The sequence below is a fragment of the Sparus aurata genome, chromosome 3, assembly GCF_900880675.1.
Source record: "Sparus aurata chromosome 3, fSpaAur1.1, whole genome shotgun sequence".
Lineage (NCBI taxonomy): Eukaryota > Metazoa > Chordata > Actinopteri > Spariformes > Sparidae > Sparus > Sparus aurata.
This window is the reverse complement of record NC_044189.1, coordinates 2,862,551-2,883,956: the sequence shown is the minus strand read 5'-3', so window position 1 is coordinate 2,883,956 and position 21,406 is coordinate 2,862,551. Positions and strand designations below refer to the sequence as shown.

The following is a 21,406-nucleotide window of genomic DNA, read 5'->3' as shown; positions in this document are numbered from 1 at the left end:
TTGACACAGGATCCCAAGTTACAACTGTGTCTCAGTCCTTCTACAATTCGCACCTGTCAGACTACACTATCCATCCAGTGAGCGACATACTAGAAATAGAAGGAGCAAATGGTCAGTCAGTTCCATATGCAGGCTATGTGCAGGTACGTGTGCAATTTCCAAGAGAATTTATTGCTTCTGAGCCGGAAGTTGAAACTCTAGCTTTGATAGTGCCAGATGTCCGTTCCAACAGTGACATACCTGTACTGATTGGAACTAACGCTCTTGATCCGCTCTATGAGCAATTTTGTGATGACAGTTCCCTACAGGCTAAATCATACTGTGGCTACCAACAGGTTCTAAGAACCTTACAGCTCAGGCACAAACAAAACTCAGATGGTCAACTTGGTTTTGTCAAACTGCGAGGCCCAGAGACAGATATTATTCCAGCAGGTCAGAAAGTTGTATTGGAAGGTTTTGTTAATGTCAGTAGTCTGAACAATGAGAAATGGGCGTTAGTTGAACAACCTACCATTTCATCTTTACCTGGTGGAATCTTTACTGATGGTTGTCTGATTTCCATTCCAACGCAGTCTCCATACAAGATCCCTGTTGTGTTAAGAAATGAAACCAGTCATGACGTTGTCCTACCAACTAACTGTGTTATTGCTGAGCTTAGTGTCCCTCAAGAAATCACACAAGCCCAGAACACTGCCAGTTGTCAGCAACAAGAAGTTAGTCAGTCATGTCAACTACAAACAGATAGCTGCTCAAGGCAACCGCAGTCTGCTAACCACACAAATCCACAGCCAGGCAACATGCCTGAGAGCTTCCAGTTTGATTTTGGAGATTCCCCGCTCCCGTTGGAGTGGAAGACTCGAATAACAAAAACATTGAACTCCTATTCTGATGTTTTTTCTCATCATGAGCTTGATTTTGGCCATGCAACAAAGGTAAAACATCACATCAGATTAAAGGATGAAACACCTTTCAAACTGCGGCCCCGCCCCATACATCCACAGGACTACGCAGCTGTGCGACGTCATCTCCAATCCCTCCTTGATGCAAAGGTCATCAGGGAATCTGAGTCTCCATTCTCGTCACCCATTGTGGTTGTCAAGAAGAAGAATGGTGATATCAGACTGTGTGTAGATTACAGGAAACTAAACCTTCAAACTATCAAAGATGCATATGCATTACCTAATTTGGAGGAATCCTTTTCTGCACTCAGTGGGGCTCAGTGGTTTTCTGTAATGGATCTGAAATCAGGGTATTATCAGATCGAGATGGAGGAGAGTGACAAGCATAAAACAGCTTTTGTTTGTCCTTTGGGATTTTGGGAGTGGAATCGAATGCCGCAAGGAATAACCAATGCACCATCCACATTCCAGCGCTTAATGGAGAAGTGTATGGGTGACATACACCTGGGGGAAGTGCTCGTTTTCCTTGATGATTTGATCGTCTTTTCCAAATCCTTGGAAGAACATGAAACTCGATTGACCAATGTCTTGAATCGACTGAGAGAAAATGGCCTTAAGCTGTCGCCAGAGAAGTGCCGTTTTTTTCAAACGTCAGTGCGCTACTTGGGGCACATTGTGTCGAGAAACGGAGTTGAAACTGACCCAGAAAAGGTTAAAGCACTTAAGACCTGGCCGAGACCTCAGACATTGAAGGAGTTGAGGTCCTTTCTTGGCTTCTCCGGTTATTACAGGAGATTTGTACAAGACTACGCAAAGATTGTGAAGCCCTTAACAAACCTCACTGCAGGTTATCCACCGACACATAAGGGGACCAAAGTAATCAAAACCGATGCCAAATACTACAATCCCAAGGAGCAATTTGGAGAAAGATGGACACCAGATTGTCAAAAGGCTTTTGAGGAAATCATTGGTAAGCTTACCTCGTCCCCAGTCCTAGGGTTTGCTAATCCTCAGCTACCATATGTCCTTCATACGGACGCAAGTACAACTGGTCTTGGAGCAGCATTATACCAGGAGCAGGATGGGGAGAGTCGTGCTATTGCTTATGCAAGTAGAGGTCTGTCATGCAGTGAAGCTAGATATCCAGCCCATAAACTGGAATTTCTTGCTTTAAAATGGGCTATCACTGAAAAATTCCATGACTACTTGTATGGAAACACCTTCACAGTAGTAACCGACAACAACCCCCTCAGGTATATACTCACCACCGCCAAACTGGATGCCACTAGCTATCGCTGGTTAGCCGCCTTGTCCACCTTCTCTTTTGATATCAAATATCGTGCTGGAAAGCAGAATCAGGACGCGGATGGCTTGTCAAGAAGGCCACATGGGGAGTTGACTGATGACAGTTGCTCTCAAGAGGAGAGTTCACGGATTTGTGAGTTTACCTCACACCACCTGGCTCCTGTGGATGTAGTCAAGGCAACTTGTCAGTATCACATCGTGGAAAAGGAGGAACCATTACTGTTCCCTTGTCTAATTGAGTCACTCGCTATTCATCCAGATGCTATTCCAGCTGCATTTGAAGAGGAGGACTCCTTTGAGGGGTTTTCCATGTTTCCCAAGTACAGTGACGCCGAGTTGGCCAGACTTCAGCAAGCAGATCCCGACATTAGTGGTATCATAAAGATGATTCAGTCGGGAGAACCAGCACCTGCCTGTCTAAAGTCTGAGTCACTTGAGTTTCGACTAATGCTGAGAGAGATGAGTCGGTTTGAACTGAAGGATGGTCTGCTATACAGGAGGCGACAATGTGACAACAAACAAATGTATCAACTTGTCCTCCCACATGTATTGAAGTCATCTGTGCTCAGTAGTCTTCACAATGAGATGGGTCATGTCGGGGTGGAGCGCACTCTGGAGCTGGCCAGATCTAGGTTTTATTGGCCTAAAATGTCATCTGATGTTGAATCAAAGGTCAAAACCTGTGAAAGATGTGTCAAAAGGAAAAGCCAGCCAGAAAAGGCTGCACCTTTGGTCAGTATCAAAACCAGCCGACCCATGGAACTTGTCTGTATGGACTTTTTATCTCTGGAACCGGACAGCCATAACACCAAGGATGTTCTGGTCATTACAGACCATTTTACTAAATATGCCATTGCTATACCTACCAAAGACCAGAAGGCCACCACAGTAGCTCGATGTCTGTGGGAGCAGTTTCTTGTTCATTACGGATTCCCAGAGCGTCTCCATAGTGATCAAGGCCGTGACTTTGAGTCTCTGATCATTAAGGAGCTTTGCACCTTAGTAGGTATAAAGAAAACCAGGACGAGTCCGTACCATCCCCGAGGGAATCCAGTGGAGCGGTTTAACCGCACATTGCTGAGCATGCTGGGTACTCTAAAGGAAAAGGAGAAGAAAAAGTGGCGTGAGTATGTGAAGCCACTCGCTCATGCATATAACTGCACGAGGAACGACGTAACTGGTTTCTCACCCTACGAGCTTATGTTTGGGCGACAGCCTAGACTACCCATTGACATTGCTTTCGGGTTACCAGTCAGAGACAGCTCAGTCACTTCACACTCCCAATATGTGAAAAACTTGAAGTCTTACTTGACAGCAAGCTACCAACTAGCTATGTCAAATGCAAAGAAAGTAGCTGACAAGAACAAGCGAAGGTTTGACATGCGGGTGAGAGAGTCAAGTCTGGAGATAGGAGATAGAGTTCTGGTGCGTAATCTCCGCCTCCGCAGTAAGCATAAACTCGCTGACCGGTGGGAGTCCACTGTTTATGTGGTACAGCAGAGAGCAGGAGACTTACCTGTCTATACAGTATGCCCTGAAGGTCAGGATGGTCCAACACGCACACTGCACCGGGATCTACTACTTCCATGCGGATTCCTCTCTGAAGTAGAGGAAGAGTCTGAAGAAACCAGACCCATTATTAAGCCCAGAACAAGACGAACCCCCATCCAACCCGATGAAAGACCGCTGGACTCAGAAGAGGAAGATGACAGTCCGTTATTTTATCCAGTTGAAATGGTTGAGACAGAGGCAAGGGTCCGTGAGCCTGTCAGTATGACTTTGCCTGAGAGGGAAATGGCAACTGAAAATAAAACAAGTCCTCAAACAAAATCTTCACCTGATCTGGAAAGTGTATCTGAAAAGGAAGCAGGAAACTTACCTGTGAACTTACCTGAACCTTCACCAGCAGACGTGTCGAACTCACCTGTGGAAAAAGGAAGTACAAATCTGACTGGAAACTTACCTGATTTAACTCTAAACAACTCTGAACCTGTGGAAAATAACCCAATGGAACAGGAACCTGAAAACAACCCCTGTGCTGAAACAGAAAAACACGTTGATTGGATGGAGACACAGAACGATGTAACTGAACTTCAAAGCTCAACTCATACATCCTTATCAGAAATGGGAAGGGATGAACAACTAATTGAGAGAGAGCAGGAACAGTTAACCACTTCCAACAGTTCTCATGAGCAGACTATTGTTGGAGCAGAAGGTGCTCCTTTGCCAAGTTCATGTGACTTAGCGGATGCTCCTCAGACAGATCTTAACCAGCCAGCTATCGCTGATGACCATGTTTCTGTAGAAAACACAGATGGTGCCATTAGTGATCAAAGTATGGACACTGTACGTAGATCTGAGCGTTCAAAGAGACCACCTCGAAAGTTCACTTACCCAGAACTTGGAAATCCCTTGATTTCCTTTGCTCAGACTTTACTGGAAGGATTTAATAGAGTTTTAGTTGAAACATTTGAAAGTAATAATTCTTTTGAAAGGAAGAACATGAAGGGACTCATGTCAATTTAGAGGGGGAGGGTGTAACCCAGTGAAAGAAAACAGGTTAAAAGTAATGATTGTTGATCTAGATGTACTATTTCTATGCTGAGAAAGCGAGAGATGACAGGCCAGTCAGAACACAGAGTTCAGCAAGTCCGCCTCTGCCTGGGCGTGATTGACAGATCATGACCTACCAGCATGAGCGGATGTGTGCGGAAGAGAGGAGACGTACTCATAGCGAACGGAGCACTATCAAGAGAAGAGAAGTGAATTAGCAAGTTAAGTTCGTAGTTGCTAAAACGTATAGTTTATGCACGCCAGTGATTCAACATAGAAGAGACTATCCAGGGACGGCCCGGAGTGGGAAAGTCCCGTTTTTTCCTCAGTCGATCTCGGTCAGGTCTTATGGATGGAGATGAGAGCTTCTTCAGGAGATTCATTCCAATTGATGGCGAGCTTCCCAGCGTGATTCTGAACCGATTCATCGAATACTCCATCTGGTGGTAGGGTGGTGCCAGCCGCAGGACTGTCACACATTCACCTACATTTGCTCATATCCCAGGAACATTGATAAGAACACTGGACACTTGAATGATAAGGAATCTTCAGACAGTGGATTTGAAAGACACTTTACTGTGATAGTAATCACAGCACAGACAGACTTTACTGACTTTTTGACTGACCAGATTTATTATTTTAAAGGGCCCATTTTTATTTCATTGTCATTTATGTGTTATTCATGGTGTGTGAATTATCACCTGAAAGTTCATTTCACTAAACATTCAGTTGAAACCTACCTTGTCGTCTGTGTACTTTCCTGTATGGTTATTGTAGTCTCTTCCCTTAGCTCCTTATGAACCTAGAGTACTAGTGTATTAACCAGGAGTGGGTTACACATATATTGTGTTTAGAGGGTTGGTGCTTTTGTTTAGGGCATTGTCACCAAAGTTAGAGGTTGTGATGCTTTGGGCATAGCAACCACTTTTATTGTTTAAGCATTAGGGAAAAACTGTAATTAAGATGTTCCTGACCTCTTTGATTTGAATTTGTTTATCTAAATATCCATCTATACATTTATTCTTGGATGTATCAGACCAAACTCATGGGGAGGGTCCAGGTTGACATAACTGAAGCATTTCCATAGAGAGCCACTTTGCATCAGCAGCACCATGCTCCAGTGCTCTGGGAGAGTTTATAGTCCTGAGAGTTGAACACTGGATGACTGACAGCTGTCCTTCATGACAACAGAAGACACAGAAATCCTCCTCATCAAAAACATGACTTTGATCTGCGTCCTCATCTGGACTCTCCTCTGCTGCTGCTTCACAGGTAAAGTCCAGAGAATCAAACTCCTCTCCTCTATCAACATCCGTCCCTCTGAAATGAAGCCCACAAAACCATGACGCTGCTTTATGTTTTTGTCTCTGTGTCCTCAGAGTCCAGAGGTCAGATCACAGTGACTCAGCCTGAAGCAGTGAGCTCTGCTCTGGGAGGCTCCGTCACCATCAACTGTAGGACTAGCCGGGATGTTTATTATAACAATTTAGCCTGGTACCAACAGAGAGATGGAGAAACTCCTAAACTGCTCATTTACTATATTAGCACTCGATCATCAGGGATTCCAGGTCGTTTTACAGGCAGTGGATCAAACTCTGCCTTCACTCTGACCATCAGTGGAGTTCAGGCTGAAGATGCAGCAGTTTACTACTGTCAGAGTTTTCACTATCCGAACAGTCAGTATGTGTTCACACAGTGAAAAGCCGTCGTACAAAAACCTCCCTCAGTCAGACTGAACAGAAACTGAACTGACTGCTGCAGCTGGAAGCTACTGCAGAGACTGATACACTTCACTGAGGACACACACACACACACACACACACACACACACACACACACATTCCACTATCTCTACTCTTACCATAATGAATCTGATTCAAAACAAGCGCCAAAAAGAAATTCTTAAGAGAAATCTAAATAATTTCCGCCTCATCCTCAACAGTACCCAACTTTGGAAAGTCAGCAAGAGATGTCTTGGTCATGACCTTTGACCTCAGCTACATACTGGAACACGTTTATTTTAGCCACATTCAATAAAAAAAACACATTAAGACACAGATCTGCTTTAGAAACCTTCATCATCAATCATGGACTCAGTTCAACATGTGCATACGTAAAGTCGCATCACATTAAGACAGGTGCATTGAGTAAAGATAATATGTTATCATATATTAAGATGAATCTTCATGAATCTTGTTCACAGATGAACAAGTTATAGGTGATGATTATTATTGATTAAAGTATTTGGTGCAGCTTCTCTATAGAGAGATTTTGTAATTGTGGAACGTCCGTCTTGAGCAGAAACAAGATAATTCCTCCTCTAAATGAATGGGGCAAGCTGTCCAAGGAAAACAGCCAAATATTTCCACCAAGGAAGCTCACTGACCAAGCAGGAATGAAACAACTCATGTTTTTTTAAATGCCATAATCTGTTATGAGACGAAACATAGCAGCAAAGCCTGACTTCAAATAAACTGAATATTTAACTATCAAGGGAAATGTAAAAGGCCTCAATTAAAAAAGGTGTCTGAAATCTTTTTAGAAATGGACATAAGATAAGAGAATGAAACAGAAAATATTTCATCAACAGTGTACCATAAATGTTTTTCTTCACCTGAATAGGCTTTAGCCAGCAATGGTGAATGGTCAGCAGTGACATGAACAACCCCACCATCAGAGACTAGAGGAGAGAAATGCCCCGCTTTATATTTAAAGACTTTAACTATTAATATATAATGGTCAGCTGTGACCTGAATATCATAGTCTGCTATAGCTTTATTGCTCTGTCTGAACCTGCACCGCTACCCGGAGCCAGACCTGAGGTCCTGAAGGAGCTGCGGAGGAGACGCCGTGGCTGCAGAGCCGGAGTGAAACGGAGGGTGAAGAGGAGGAGACACAGGCCGGCTGTACCGGCGATCGTCATGGGGAACGTGAGGTCTCTGGGGAACAAGACGGACGAGCTCGCCGCGCTGATAAAGGCTCAGAGGGAATATCGTGAGTGCAGTGTGTTGTGTTTCACGGAGACATGGCTTCACTCAAACATCCCGGACCACAGCGTGGCGATTCCCGGCTTCAGCACTGTTCGGGCGGACAGGGACGTGACAAGCAGCGGAAAGAAAAAAGGAGGAGGGATTGCACTGTACGTGAGTGAGAGGTGGTGTAATCCTGGACATGTTCACGTGAAGAAACGTCTCTGTACCCCGGACATTGAACTGTTGACTGTGGGGATGAGGCCTTATTATTTGCCCCGGGAATTCACGTCCGCCATCATTATCGATGTGTACGTTCCTCCTTCAGCTGATGCAGCGCTGGCCTGTGACGTCATCCACTCCGCTGTTGCCCAGATACAGACGCAGCATCCTAACGCATTTATTGTCATCACTGGGGATTTTAATCATGTCTCACTGGACAAAACCCTTCCAACATTTCACCAGTATGTTGACTGCCCCACCAGAAACTGTAACACACTGGATCTGTTGTATGCAAATGCTAAGGATGCATACAGTCCCACAGCCCTCCCCCCTCTTGGAAGATCTGACCACAACCTGGTCCTGCTGACCCCTAAGTATATCCCCCTTGTTCAGCGGCAGCCTGTCCACACTAGGAGCGTGAGGAGGTGGACTCAGGAGGCTGCTGACGCACTACAGGACTGCTTTGAGTCGACAGACTTGAGCCACATGGAGAGGATCTCGACAGCATGACCGACTGCATCACAGAATACATCAGGTTCTGTGAACACACCACCATGCCAACCCGGACTGTACGCTGCTTCCCTAATAATAAGCCGTGGATCACCAATGACCTGAAAGCCCTTCTTAACAAGAAGAAGAGGGCGTTCAGGTCTGGAGACAGGGAAGAACTGAGGAGAGTGCAGCATGAACTCAGGGATATGCTGAGGGCCTGTAAAGACGCCTACAGGAGGAAGCTGGAGGCCAAACTCCAGCAGAACAATGTGAGGGATGTGTGGACTGGTATGAAGCAGATCACTGGGTGTAAGGTGAGCGGCAGACAGTCATCGGGCAGCCTGGAGAGGGCAAATGAGCTGAACAGATTCTTCAATAGGTTCAGCTCACAGCCTTCTGTCGTCTCCATGACACCTCCAGACCCCCACACACCCTCACTGCCCCAAATGCTTCCTCCCCTCCCCCCTCACTCCCCTGCTGTGAGCTCTCCTGTGCAGCACCTCTCCTTCTTCTCCTCCTCCTCCTCCACCTCTTCCTCCTCCATTGCATGAGAGACTGGTTTTGGCCAACCTGAGGCCGCAGGTGAGAGCCCTGCTAGACCCTCTGCAATTTGCTTACCAGCCCCACTTGGGAGTTGATGACGCTGTCATCTACCTGCTGCAACGAGCCCATTCGCACCTGGATGGTGGAGGAGGCACTGTGAGAATCACATTCTTTGATTTCTCTAGTGCTTTTAACACCATTCAGCCACTGCTACTGGGGGAGAAGCTGCGGGTGATGGGTGTAGACGACACAATGATCTCCTGGATTACTGACTACCTGACAGGCAGGCCACAGTTTGTCCGTAAGGGCAGTGTTCTGTCTGATGCGGTGGTTAGTGATACAGGAGCTCCACAGGGGACTGTACTGTCTCCTTTCCTGTTCACCTTATACACCACTGACTTTCAGTACAACACCGGGTTGTGTCACCCTCAAAAGTTTTTGACGACTCGGCTGTTGTTGGGTGTATAAGTGAGGGACAGGAGGAGGAGTACAGGGCACTGGTAGACAACTTTGTGGAGTGGACTGGACAGAATCACCTGCGGCTGAACATCAGCAAGACCAGAGAGATGGTGATAGATTTCAGGAAGAAGAGGAAGACGGCTTTCCAACCTCTGTGCATTCTGGGAAAGGATGTGGAGGCGGTGGAGGATTACAAGTACCTGGGTGTTACCATCAACCACAGACTGGACTGGAGATCTAACACTGAAGCTGTTTACAAGAAGGGGATGAGCAGACTTTACTTCCTGAGGAAGCTGAGATCCTTCAACGTGTGCAGCAAGATGTTGGAGATCTTTTATCAGTCTGTGGTGGCCAGTGTACTTTTCTTTGCTGTGGTTTGTTGGGGAAGCAGCATTGGAGCCAGCGACACCAACAGACTCAACAAACTGATCAGGAGGGCTGGCTCTGTGATTGGCTGCAAACAGGACACTCTGGAGGCTGTGGTGGAGAGGAGGACACTGAAAAAACTGTTATCCATCATGGATAATCCTCTCCACCCTCTCCAACTCACACTGGTCAGACAGCGGAGCAGCTTCTCCGGAAGGCTTCTTCAGCTTCGCTGTCGTAGCAATAGATACAGGAAATCTTTCCTGCCACAATCCATCACTTTATACAATAACTCTCTCACCTCTGCCTGACAGAGAACTCTGGTCTCTCTACTGTTTTGTTGTATATATTATTATTGTTATAGTATATTTTGCATATTTTGTTTTGTTGTATATATTATCATTGTTTATTGTTTATAGCACACTGTGCACTGTATATATACACTATGTATATATTGGATCCTATTTATGTTATGTACAAAGTGTTTTATTTGCTGACCCACTACTGCTGTAACAAAATAATTTCCCAGTCTGGGATCATTAAAGTAATTCTATTCTATCTATCTAGCTTGAGGACAACAATCTCCAAGTTTAGATCTAATAGCTGTAGACAGCAATGGCAAACAGTCAGCACTGACCTAATTAGCAAAAAACTGAACAATATGATACATTCAAATCAACACATTCTAGTTCTGGATTACTTACCAAACCTTAGACCTATTTATAGCTGTATCTAGGATGGAAGTACAGACTATGACCACAAATAGTTCCTTTTTGCAAGTATGTTAGTTGAAGAAAATAAACATATAACGCTATTCTAGATGTAGCAGCATAGAAATAGGGCTGTCTTGCACAGCTGACCACCAGGGCGGCAGTACATAAGTAGGGCCCTCCTTCTTGTGCTCCTAATGACGCGTCACTTCCAGGACAGAGACGTTTGCCCGTGCAGGTAATGCTCCGCGCTGCTGCTGCTTCATTCACGTATCGCTCGGTGTCCTCATGCTTAAAGTCTGTGTGTTTTCACTGCAGAGCAGCGACTGAGTGCTCTGTACTCCGTTTGATGCCTGGTTCTCTCGGGCGGTGGTAAGTGTCCTCTCTCTCTGCTTCACACCGAATGCTATCCTGCAGCTATGTTAGTGTGGTCACAGGTAGATGTTCGCTGCTGTGTGGGTGTCTCTCTCCCTCCCTCTCCCTGTGCAGGGTTGACTCTGAAAACAGGTATGCTACCTTAAATTTAGCTCTCAAAGGCCTCAGCAAATATAGTGTAGCCATGCTAATTTTATGTTTATTAGGTAACGCTCATTAGCTGGCCGAAATCCACGGGTGGCGAATCAAGTGACTCCACCACCAGCTGATTGGGACTGCTGCTGTTTTGTCTCTGCTGCTAAATACACAATCTTGTCCCCTGCTGCGTCGGACTTGTTCATTGTTGCCTCTTTCTGTGGCTTTGTGCTGCTTGGTGGCGCTGCTGTTATCTGTTTTTTTGGCGACAGCCAGCTTGCATGGTGGACTGCCGACACCACATTCTTAACCTCTTTATTTCTTTTATTTTAACCAAATGGTTGTGAGGAGTTAATCCCTTATTTTTGGATTGTTTGTTTTGCTTTCTTTACTTTCTTATTGTTTGGATTAAGTAAATTGTTTTGTTTTGGCAATTGTGTTTAGCTTATTTTGTGAACTGTTCCTTGCTTTTTGTTGTATATTTTTTTGTATATTTTGGGTTAATTATTCCTGTTGTAACGTTTTTTTTTCTCCTTCTCAGTGACTGCAGGCTGGTGGTGGTGCTGTGACGTGGGTGGTGGTGTCCCTCCTTCTTGTGTGCTGTGCTCCCTTGGATTTTGGTGATACCACAGTGTGTGACTGCCACGAGTGTCTGGGTGAACCCTTTTTCTTTAAGTTATTTTTGTTGAGTCCCCTTCCCCTTCACTAGCTCTTTCCCCATCAGTAGGCCTCAGCCCCTGATTAGGCTCCATTTTCATTATTTGGTATGAATGGCAATTTTTGTCAAAATATATATAAATTTCATCAGTGAAGTATTTTTGTAAACTGGGAACCACGTGTCTTGCCTGTTGAGTGGAACGAACCTATGTTTTTGATAGCTGTAAAATAATTCCTTGGGTGTAATTCCCAAGGTGGCGTTGTTGAGCAACCTAAGATTCACATAGAGAGCCTCACATAGACTTTACCGGAGACACTTTCTCCTGGCACAGGTAGACCCTCGTACTATGAAGACAATGTTTTAATTTGGAAAAGTGCCCCTGAGAACTGATAAATATGCGGCCAATCCAAAAGACGTGTGACTATAATCACAGAACCCAGAAGAAAAGACTGATGTAATGAGAACATTAAGCGGTGAGAAATAAACCAATGCAGTGCTTTTAAAGATGACATGATACTCTTCAGCTGAGTTAAGTTGTCCAGTGGCCAAAATGTTACTACATGGACTTGAGACAAAGAAATCTGTCCAAATGCAACTGATAAAAACTTCTATGTTTTCTGGATCTGCCCACATGTCCAAAACTTCTGGGAGGAGTTCCATTGGCAAGAGATTTGAGATCCTCAACAACTTTCCCATCCTCTCCTGCAGGAGTGTATCAAACTCCGTCACTCTGACCTTGCCGCTGAGATAACCACTGTCCCAGGTGATTCCCACCTACCACCTCTCCCTCTGTCAGGCCCTGAGCCCCTGGATTCCTTGTCGATTCTATCTAACTCCTCCTCTCCTCAGGCCAAGCGCTCCTACTCCGTGAGCATTTCCACTGTTTGAAGCCTGTCGGGCGGAAGCGCCGCCCGGTCAAAATCAACACCTCCAAAGGCGTGGAGGAAGAGTCAGCCGAGAGTTTCCCCGCAGAGATGAGGAGTTAGTAATTAAGATGTTCAAGACCTCTTTGAATTCGAATTTGTATCTCTGAATACCACCCATCTGTAAGTGTATTCTTACATGTACAAGACAAAACTCATGGGGAGGGTCCAGGTTGACATAACTGAAGCATTTCCATAGAGAGCCATTTTGCATCAGCAGCACCATGCTCCAGTGCTCTGGGAGAGTTTATAGTCCTGAGAGTTGAACACTGGATGACTGACAGCTGTCCTTCATGACAACAGAAGACACATAAATCCTCCTCATCAAAAACATGACTTTGATCTGCGTCCTCATCTGGACTCTCCTCTGCCGCTGCTTCACAGGTAAAGTCCAGAGAATCAAACTCCTCTCCTCTATCAACATCCGTCCCTCTGAAATGAAGCCCACAAAACCATGACGCTGCTTTATGTTTTTGTCTCTGTGTCCTCAGAGTCCAGAGGTCAGATCACAGTGACTCAGCCTGGAGCAGTGAGCTCTGCTCTGGGAGGCTCTGTCACCATCAACTGTAGGACCAGTCAGAATGTTTATGTTTGGAGCAGCGAACACCTTTTATACTGGTATCAACAGAGAGATGGAGAAACTCCTAAACTTCTCATTTACTGGGCTAATAGAAGAGCATCAGGGATTCCAGGTCGTTTTACAGGCAGTGGATCAAACTCTGCCTTCACTCTGACCATCAGTGGAGTTCAGGCTGAAGATGCAGCAGTTTACTACTGTCAGAGTGTTCATGAAATCAACAGTCAGCGTGTGTTCACACAGTGAAAAACCGTCGTACAAAAACCTCCCTCAGTCAGACTGAACAGAAACTGAACTGACTGCTGCAGCTGGAAGCTACTGCAGAGACTGATACACTTCACTGAGGACACACACACACACACACACATACAGTTTTATAATGCAGATTAACCATTTGATCCATTGATGCTTGAACCACCAATAAACTCGTATCAAAATAAGTTCAATGACAAACTTGTTTCGGTAGAAAACCAGTTAATTCTTCCATCACAGCTTCTCACCATGAAACAAATTAAACGGGACCCAGTTAAACAAACAAATACAGAACCATAAACTTAGAGACAGAATTCATAAGGAAGCATGGCACACAATGAAAACAGCCTACCATTAATGATTCTCTGCTCTGCTTCTGATGCAAAGGCTTTATCCACACATGGCTAATGGTCAGCAGCATCCTGAATCAAGTTTGGACAGCAGTGTCCTGCTCGTGATATGTCGGTTTAGCCAGCAGCAGCTAATGCAATGACTAGAATAGCAATAAATTGAAAAATATGATAGATTTTAATCAAAATATTGTGGGTCTGGATTAGTCATCCAATTTTAGACCTATTTCATTTAGTATAACTAATTATAGAAGAGCAGATTTTTGCCAAGCAAAGAGGAGTAGATTGAAAACCATAGGTTTCATCTTACATATGACCAAATACCATTATTGTACAGAGGAATTTCTCTGAAAGCCTGTTACCTGTCTAGCTGGGGTAAATCAAGACCCAGCAGCTATTACAGAATAACAGCGATGTTCCTCATAACTTCAGTTGGGGGAAAGAAAAACACATTTCCCTAAAACACATTTCCCACAAATAGTTCCTTGTTGCGAGGACCCTAGATAAGGAAAATCAAGACAGGCTGCTATTTTAGAATTGACAGGAAAATAGATCTGCTGGCACAGGTAGACACTGGTACAATAAAGACAATGTTTCAGTCTGGAAAAGCACCTTGGAAACTCTGAACCCAGAAGAAATGATGGATTGATGTAAAGATGAAGGGATTAGGCTGGAGACTGTGAACCTCATATTTGAGCAATAGTGCAGGAAATGGTTTGGCAACAGCAACAACATGATGTGATGTGGACAGCTACAGTTCAAACTTCAGCTCAGTCCAAAGTAAGAGCACATGAAATAGCATATTTTATATATTATAATGTTATTAGTTTCTGGTACCAACAGAAACATGGAGAAACTCCTGAACTTCTCATTTACTGGACTAGCACTCGAGCACTGCAGTACTGCAGAGACTGAGGACACACACACACACACACACACACACACACACACACACACACACACACACACACACACACACACATTACATATGTTCCATCACAGTGTCTCACCTTCCATTTATATCCAATTATAATGACATGCTCTTATATGATTTGCCATATAATTTGGAGGAATTTCGATGACAGTTAACAAAACCCTTCTGACCTTTGACCTCAGCTTGATACTGTATCACATCAGATTAGATCATTTCTTCATTTAAGACAACATGAAGACAAAGAGCAGCATCAGAAACAATCCTGATCAAGGTTGGTCCAAAAGAAGCTGTTATCCTCAAATTATAACTGATATTATCTTGAATAAATCAAAATGATGTTCAGTGAAGAAAATTTAAATGTCAACTATGACGATAAAAAAGAACAAAGACGAAATGATGTCTTCATCTCAAACAATGTCAACGGCACATTAAAAAGTGAAATAATTGACTGAATGACATAAACAGTCATTTCCATCCATAAAGACTCCGTCATGTTCATGATGGTTTCATGTCAGTCTGATGCACGTCCCTTCAAATAAACAAAACTTCATTTTCAACTTAAATCAATTAACATTAGACGGACAACATTTTGAATACATTTTCAAGACCCATGAACCAGAAATCATGTTAAATTGATGCTTAAAATGTACAAATGAATCCATAGTTATCATATTAGAAAGACTACCGAAGAATATCCACAGTCCTAAAACAATGAAAATCTAATAAGGAAATAATGGAGTTGTTATTTGAGTGACTGTGTGCATTAATCTGACAAATGTTCCTCATATATCATATATGTTGCGAAGAAGACATAGACATGTCACATTTATAATGAAGGTCATGAAATCTGTATTGTTGTAAAACATTAATGTTCAGACATGTTTTGAGAAACAGAGAAAGATTACTGCAAGCAAAACAAATTAAACTTTCAAACTGTGTTCAAGCTGGATATAGAGAAGGAGTTATCACTGTACACAGATGATACTCTGATATATTTTTCAAATGCTGAATTATTGTTATTTTATTTAGATGTATTCATTCAGAAAATATGTATACATTGTAATGATAAATGACTTAATCCTTTTAAATAGGTTTTAATATTATCTACATTAATGAGAGTTGATGAAACAAAAAACTCTGTTGGATAAAACCAGTAGTCTTAAAACCATTAAAAAGAAATCTGTGAAAAATGGATTTGGTTCTGATGTGACTGTGTGCATTAATCTGACAAATGTTCCTCATATCATACATGTTGAAAAAGAAGGTCAAAGACATATCACATTTATAATAAAAGGTAATGAAATCTTTATTGTTGTAAAATGTTGAAACAGAAGCAAGAAGACATTAATGTTGAAACATGTTGAGAGAAAGAGAGAACAGAGAGAGAGCTGAGAGCAGTATGAGAGTAAAACCAGCAGCAGAGTCCCAGTGAGTCAGGTCAGGACTGGGAACACTGGTCTCTCCTCAGTGTCTCTGAGACTGGAGTCTGGGAGCCCTGGGTGGCCTCACAGGTCACAGAGCCCACCTTCCTCCACTGGTCTGCACGGAGCCTCAGGGTGCTGCTCCAGCTGTAGCGGCCGTCCTTCTCCAGCACCCCGGGGCTCCTGCTCTGCTCCCAGCTGCTGCTGCTGCTGCTGCTGCCGTCCACCTTCCAGGACAGACTCCAGTCTGAGGGGAAGCCCTTGTTGGCCAGACACATGAGCGTGGCCTTCCCCTGCTGCAGCTCCTCACTGGAGGGGGGCAGCACCGTCAGGGTGGGACGGACATCACCTAGGAGACACCAATCAGCTTAGAGGACAGGGACCACACTGCTGTCAATCAACCAGCAGACACTGGGACACCTTCACTGTGTGAGAGTTGATTTAGTCCTTTAAGGAGTTTCTGTCAGATGGTTTTTCTGCTCCACCAGTCACTCACTCACACATTGTTTCACTTCCCTTTAAGAAGCCTCTCATGCATATCAGCACAGAGAGAATCATCAAACAGAATGAGCTGAAATATATCAAACTACACTGGAAATAAAAGACATCAAACTTTCTCATCACAATCAGACAAAACCTGAACTATATGTGACTTTAAAATATTTAGTGGACACATACACAAATACAGAAAATGAACCGACTGCAATCAAATGTTGGACAAGAGGAGCGTTTTGAACACTGCTATCATTGAGGTGAAAAATTACATCTCCTCTTACAAAACATTTGCAAAACAGGTTTCCAGTTTTATCTTTTCTACACTTCAGGCTGTGTAAATGTCACTTTGACAGGAATGTGTAAAGAAATGTTTAGTAAAGCTGCTCTGAGTTAGCCTCCATGATAAAGGAGGAGAATTAAAACATGAAGACTAAAAGTGTTGGAATTAAAACAAGATGTATTTATCTGCCTCAAACATCCAAAACATGACATTAAAAATGAATTCACAGTATTTTACAAAGGATTTGTGCAGAAACTTTCTTCCAACATCCAGTCTGGTTCCTCCACCAAAAGTCCACCACAGTGATACAAACTCATTGAGCCGCCGTACAAAAACCTCTGACTGTAGAGAGACACGGCTCTCTGACTTTGACACAAACACACTCAACACAATTAGTCTCTGATTGTAAAATGTTATCAGCTGATATGAAAAGGGCGATAACACAGAGCCACAGATTTACAGAATGTATGTTTTTATTTCATATTTGTTCATTTTAGTGAAACTTAATTTACTCTTCATTTAATTTAAACAAGACAGACAACTTTGTGATACACATTATTCCAAGAAACATGAACTCAAACTCAAATAGAATTGGCATTGAAAATATCCTAATCAATACTTTGTGATTGATCGATTGATAACCAGCATGATGAGAGTAATCCAAGTCCCTGTTGGAGTCAGTCAGAGCATTTCCATAGAGAGCCACTTTGCATCAGCAGCACCATGCTCCAGTGCTCTGGGAGAGTTTATAGTCCTGAGAGTTGAACACTGGATGACTGACAGCTGTCCTTCATGACAACAGAAGACACAGAAATCCTCCTCATCAAAAACATGACTTTGATCTGCGTCCTCATCTGGACTCTCCTCTGCTGCTGCTTCACAGGTAAAGTCCAGAGAATCAAACTCCTCTCCTCTATCAACATCCGTCCCTCTGAAATGAAGCCCACAAAACCATGACGCTGCTTTATGTTTTTGTCTCTGTGTCCTCAGAGTCCAGAGGTCAGATCACAGTGACTCAGCCTGGAGCAGTGAGCTCTGCTCTGGGAGGCTCCGTCACCATCAACTGTAGGACCAGTCAGAATGTTAATGGTAATAACCGGTTAGCCTGGTACCAACAGAGAGATGGAGAAACTCCTAAACTCCTTATTTACAGGGCTAGCTATCGAGCATCAGGGATTCCAGGTCGTTTTACAGGCAGTGGATCAAACTCTGCCTTCACTCTGACCATCAGTGGAGTTCAGGCTGAAGATGCAGCAGTTTACTACTGTCAGAGTTATCACTGGATCAACAGTCAGTATGTGTTCACACAGTGAAAAACTGTCGTACAAAAACCTCCCTCAGTCAGACTGAACAGAAACTGAACTGACTGCTGCAGCTGGAAGCTACTGCAGAGACTGATACACTTCACTGAGGACACACACACACACACACACACACACACACACACAGTTCAGTCAATCTGTACAGACAGGTAAATTAAGTAAAGATAAAAGGTTATTATAGACTAAAGATTGAACAGATTAAGAGATGTTATGTGCTGATGAAGTCTTGACAAAAAGTCTTTGGTGCATCAACTCTGCAGGGAGATTTTGTAATAAAGGAACATCTGTCCTGCGCAGCAGCAGATAAATCCTTCCCAAAATAAGAGGACCAGGAATCCCACAAAACATAGGCAGTACTTCACCCAAGAAGGCTCACTAACCAAGCAGGAATGAAACAAGCCATGAATATTTGAACAGAAATGCTATAATCTGCGATGTGATGAAACATACTTGAAAGAATGTCACCAAAACTTTAAAATGCTTAACGAATTGGTTTTAGTCAGCAACAGCCTGTTACCAGTCTAGCTGAGGTAAATCACGACCCAGCTGTTCTTATAGAATGACAGCAATGTTCCTGATCCCTTGAGTTGAGGACAAGAAAACCCAACTTCCCACAAATAATTCCATGTGCTAATTATGCTAGATGAGGAAAATGAAGACCAGATGCTATTTAAGAACTTATAGGAAATAGTTCTCCTGGCACCAGGGCCGGCTCTAGCCCATTTGGTGCCCTAGGCAAGATAATCCCCCCCCAAATAAAAACAAATATCTGAACCATCTGAACACTCACAACAGTTTTATTTGAACAACAACAATGAACTTTCAAGTCACTTTTTCCAGCATGTGTTTCAACTACATTTCAGCTAAATTCTACACGCCTGGACTTCCTTGCAGCAAAGGCATTTATTGTGTCATTAAATGACACTTGCCTAGACACCTCACGGTTTATACTCATCAGTGCAAGTCCATTTAAACGCAGACAAAGTGGATCTCAGGTGTGTTTTGATGAGCTTCAATTTGGAGAAGCTCCTCTCTGCAGCAGCAACTGTCACTGGAATGGTGACAGCACCCACACTGTCGACGTGCTGCCTACGCCACAGTAGCGTGTACGTTCTCCGCTTGCGCGAGATGCAATAAGCGGGTGGCGCTTGTCTTGTGAGTTGTAAACGACAACCTTATGCACGCAACTCTCTTTACTTTCGATCAAAACGAAACTTAACTATTTCCGATAAAAAACAGCTGCATACTAAACATGCAGCGAGGCATTACAAAACTGACACAAATTAATTCGTCCTGAACGGACGTAACAACTAGTCTGGTGCCACTACTGCAAAACATGAAAACGGGGAATGACGGAACGGAGTGCATAGAAAAACAAAGCGCACACAGTATTCAGTTCCTCCCACACACCGCGCTGATTCGCCAGCACACCGCCAATCAGAACGGCCATTCAGCTGGCACACAACCAATCAGAGGATCCAATGGCTCAGACGTCCGACGGCCCTCCTCCTCAGACTTCGCATGCTCAGTCGGATCCGACAACATCCGTGCGGCTCCGAAAGCTTCCGACAGAGCCGAACACACCAAACATATTTGTTCCCGACCTCGTCCGAGTCTCTCCAAACGCTTCAGACGTCCAACGGTTGGGCTGGTGTGTTCCTGCCTTTAGGGTGTTGCTGAGTGTTTCACTGTTTTCTTATCTCTTCCTTGGGCAGGTCAGGGAAGTTAACAAGTACACCAAAGTTCATCTCAACTTCACCCAAAGTCTTAATCTTTCCTGTAGTTAAACAATGGAGACGTCCACCACCACATTGAGAAAGTAAATTTCCATTCCTCAGTGCATCTGTCTATTCCTGGTCAGGAGCCTCATAGGAGAACTGTCTCTTTGTTGTTCGCAACCTCTACTGCTTACAGTTTTTTCCAGTTGCCAACACACTAAAATGACATGCATAGAACAAATATTTAAACTGACACACAGAGAGCAAAACCTCTTCTCAAGTCTCCAAAACTTTAAACACATTTTCTGCTTTACACACATTTTGCAATTCAAAATGGCACATTTTACAGTTTTTCTCAATTGTTTACACACAAAAATTGGTACTTGAGACACAATGGCCACAACATGTAACTCATGCACCAACCCCCTAAACCAATTCTGCTAAACTACAAGCACAATTCCTGCTTTACATTCAAATTGCAGTTTTAAAACACACTTTTTTTCAAAACACTACACACAATCCTCTGCATCTGGCACAATTTTCATAAAGAAAATCTCTTGTTTTCACAAGGAACACACTGTCATTGAAAATTGTAAAGTTAATTGCCCTACTATGCACACTGACTCATCACATAGGCAAACACCTGGACACCCTACACAGCACACTCATTCCACCAGATCAGCTCAGGTAAGTTGTCATTTGGGACAACGTAAGTTTCCACTGGGCTGCTCTGGTTCATAACTGGTTCACTGCCCAACCACGCTTTATCTCCCTCCATATTCTCCATTCCTTAATCCTATTGAGAATTTTTTTTTCTGCCTGGAGATCGAAAGTGTATGACCGAAATCCACAAATGTGTATACCCCTTCTCCAAGCTATGGAAGATGCATGTGGATATATAGCAGTTGGTGCTTTTCATGGCTGGATTCACCATGCTAGGTGATATTTCTCTTGCTGCTTGGCCAGGGAAAACATTGCTTATGATGTGGATGAGGTGCTGTGGCCAGACTGAAACAGAGGAGATCATGCTGCACAGTTTTTTGTTTTTTTTAACTGTAACTGTGTACAGTAAATTCTTCTATTATTTTGTATGTAGACCGTATATTGTTGTATATGGAACTTTGTATTGGTTGGGATGTACTCTGTGTACATTGTTTTTGTGGGAAAAATATTTTTTTATTTTTCAACACACTTACAGTTTTTCTCAATTGTTTACACACAAAAACTGGTACTTGAAACAAAATGACCACAACATGTAACTCATGCACCAACCCCCTGAACCAATTCTGCTAAACTACAAGCACAATTCCTGCTTTACACTCAAATTGCAGTTCTAAAACACACTTTTTTCAAAACACTACACAAAATTCTCTGCATTTGGCACAATTTTCATGAAGAAAATCTCTTGTTTTCACAAGGAACACACTGTCATTCAAAATTATAAAGCT

The 21,406-nt window shown here is 43.4% G+C and overlaps 4 gene segments (V, D, J or C); 3 read left to right on the top strand and 1 right to left on the bottom strand.

Moving 5' to 3' along the window:
- The first annotated feature begins 5,977 nt into the window (after positions 1 to 5,977).
- On the top strand, positions 5,978 to 12,672 carry LOC115579241 (Ig kappa chain V region K16-167-like). The segment is given in 4 exon segments: positions 5,978 to 6,029; positions 6,137 to 6,432; positions 12,395 to 12,449; positions 12,536 to 12,672. Coding segments are annotated over 4 exon segments (540 nt in total).
- A 269-nt stretch (positions 12,673 to 12,941) lies between these two features.
- On the top strand, positions 12,942 to 13,432 carry LOC115579240 (Ig kappa chain V region 3381-like). The segment is given in 2 exon segments: positions 12,942 to 12,993; positions 13,101 to 13,432. Coding segments are annotated over 2 exon segments (384 nt in total).
- A 2,728-nt stretch (positions 13,433 to 16,160) lies between these two features.
- LOC115579239 (Ig kappa-b4 chain C region-like) lies at positions 16,161 to 17,474 on the bottom strand. The segment is given in 3 exon segments: positions 16,161 to 16,492; positions 17,179 to 17,231; positions 17,461 to 17,474. Coding segments are annotated over 3 exon segments (399 nt in total).
- Positions 17,475 to 17,749: 275 nt separating this feature from the next.
- Positions 17,750 to 18,231, top strand: LOC115579238 (Ig kappa chain V region 3381-like). The segment is given in 2 exon segments: positions 17,750 to 17,801; positions 17,909 to 18,231. Coding segments are annotated over 2 exon segments (375 nt in total).
- The last annotated feature ends 3,175 nt before the right edge of the window (positions 18,232 to 21,406 follow it).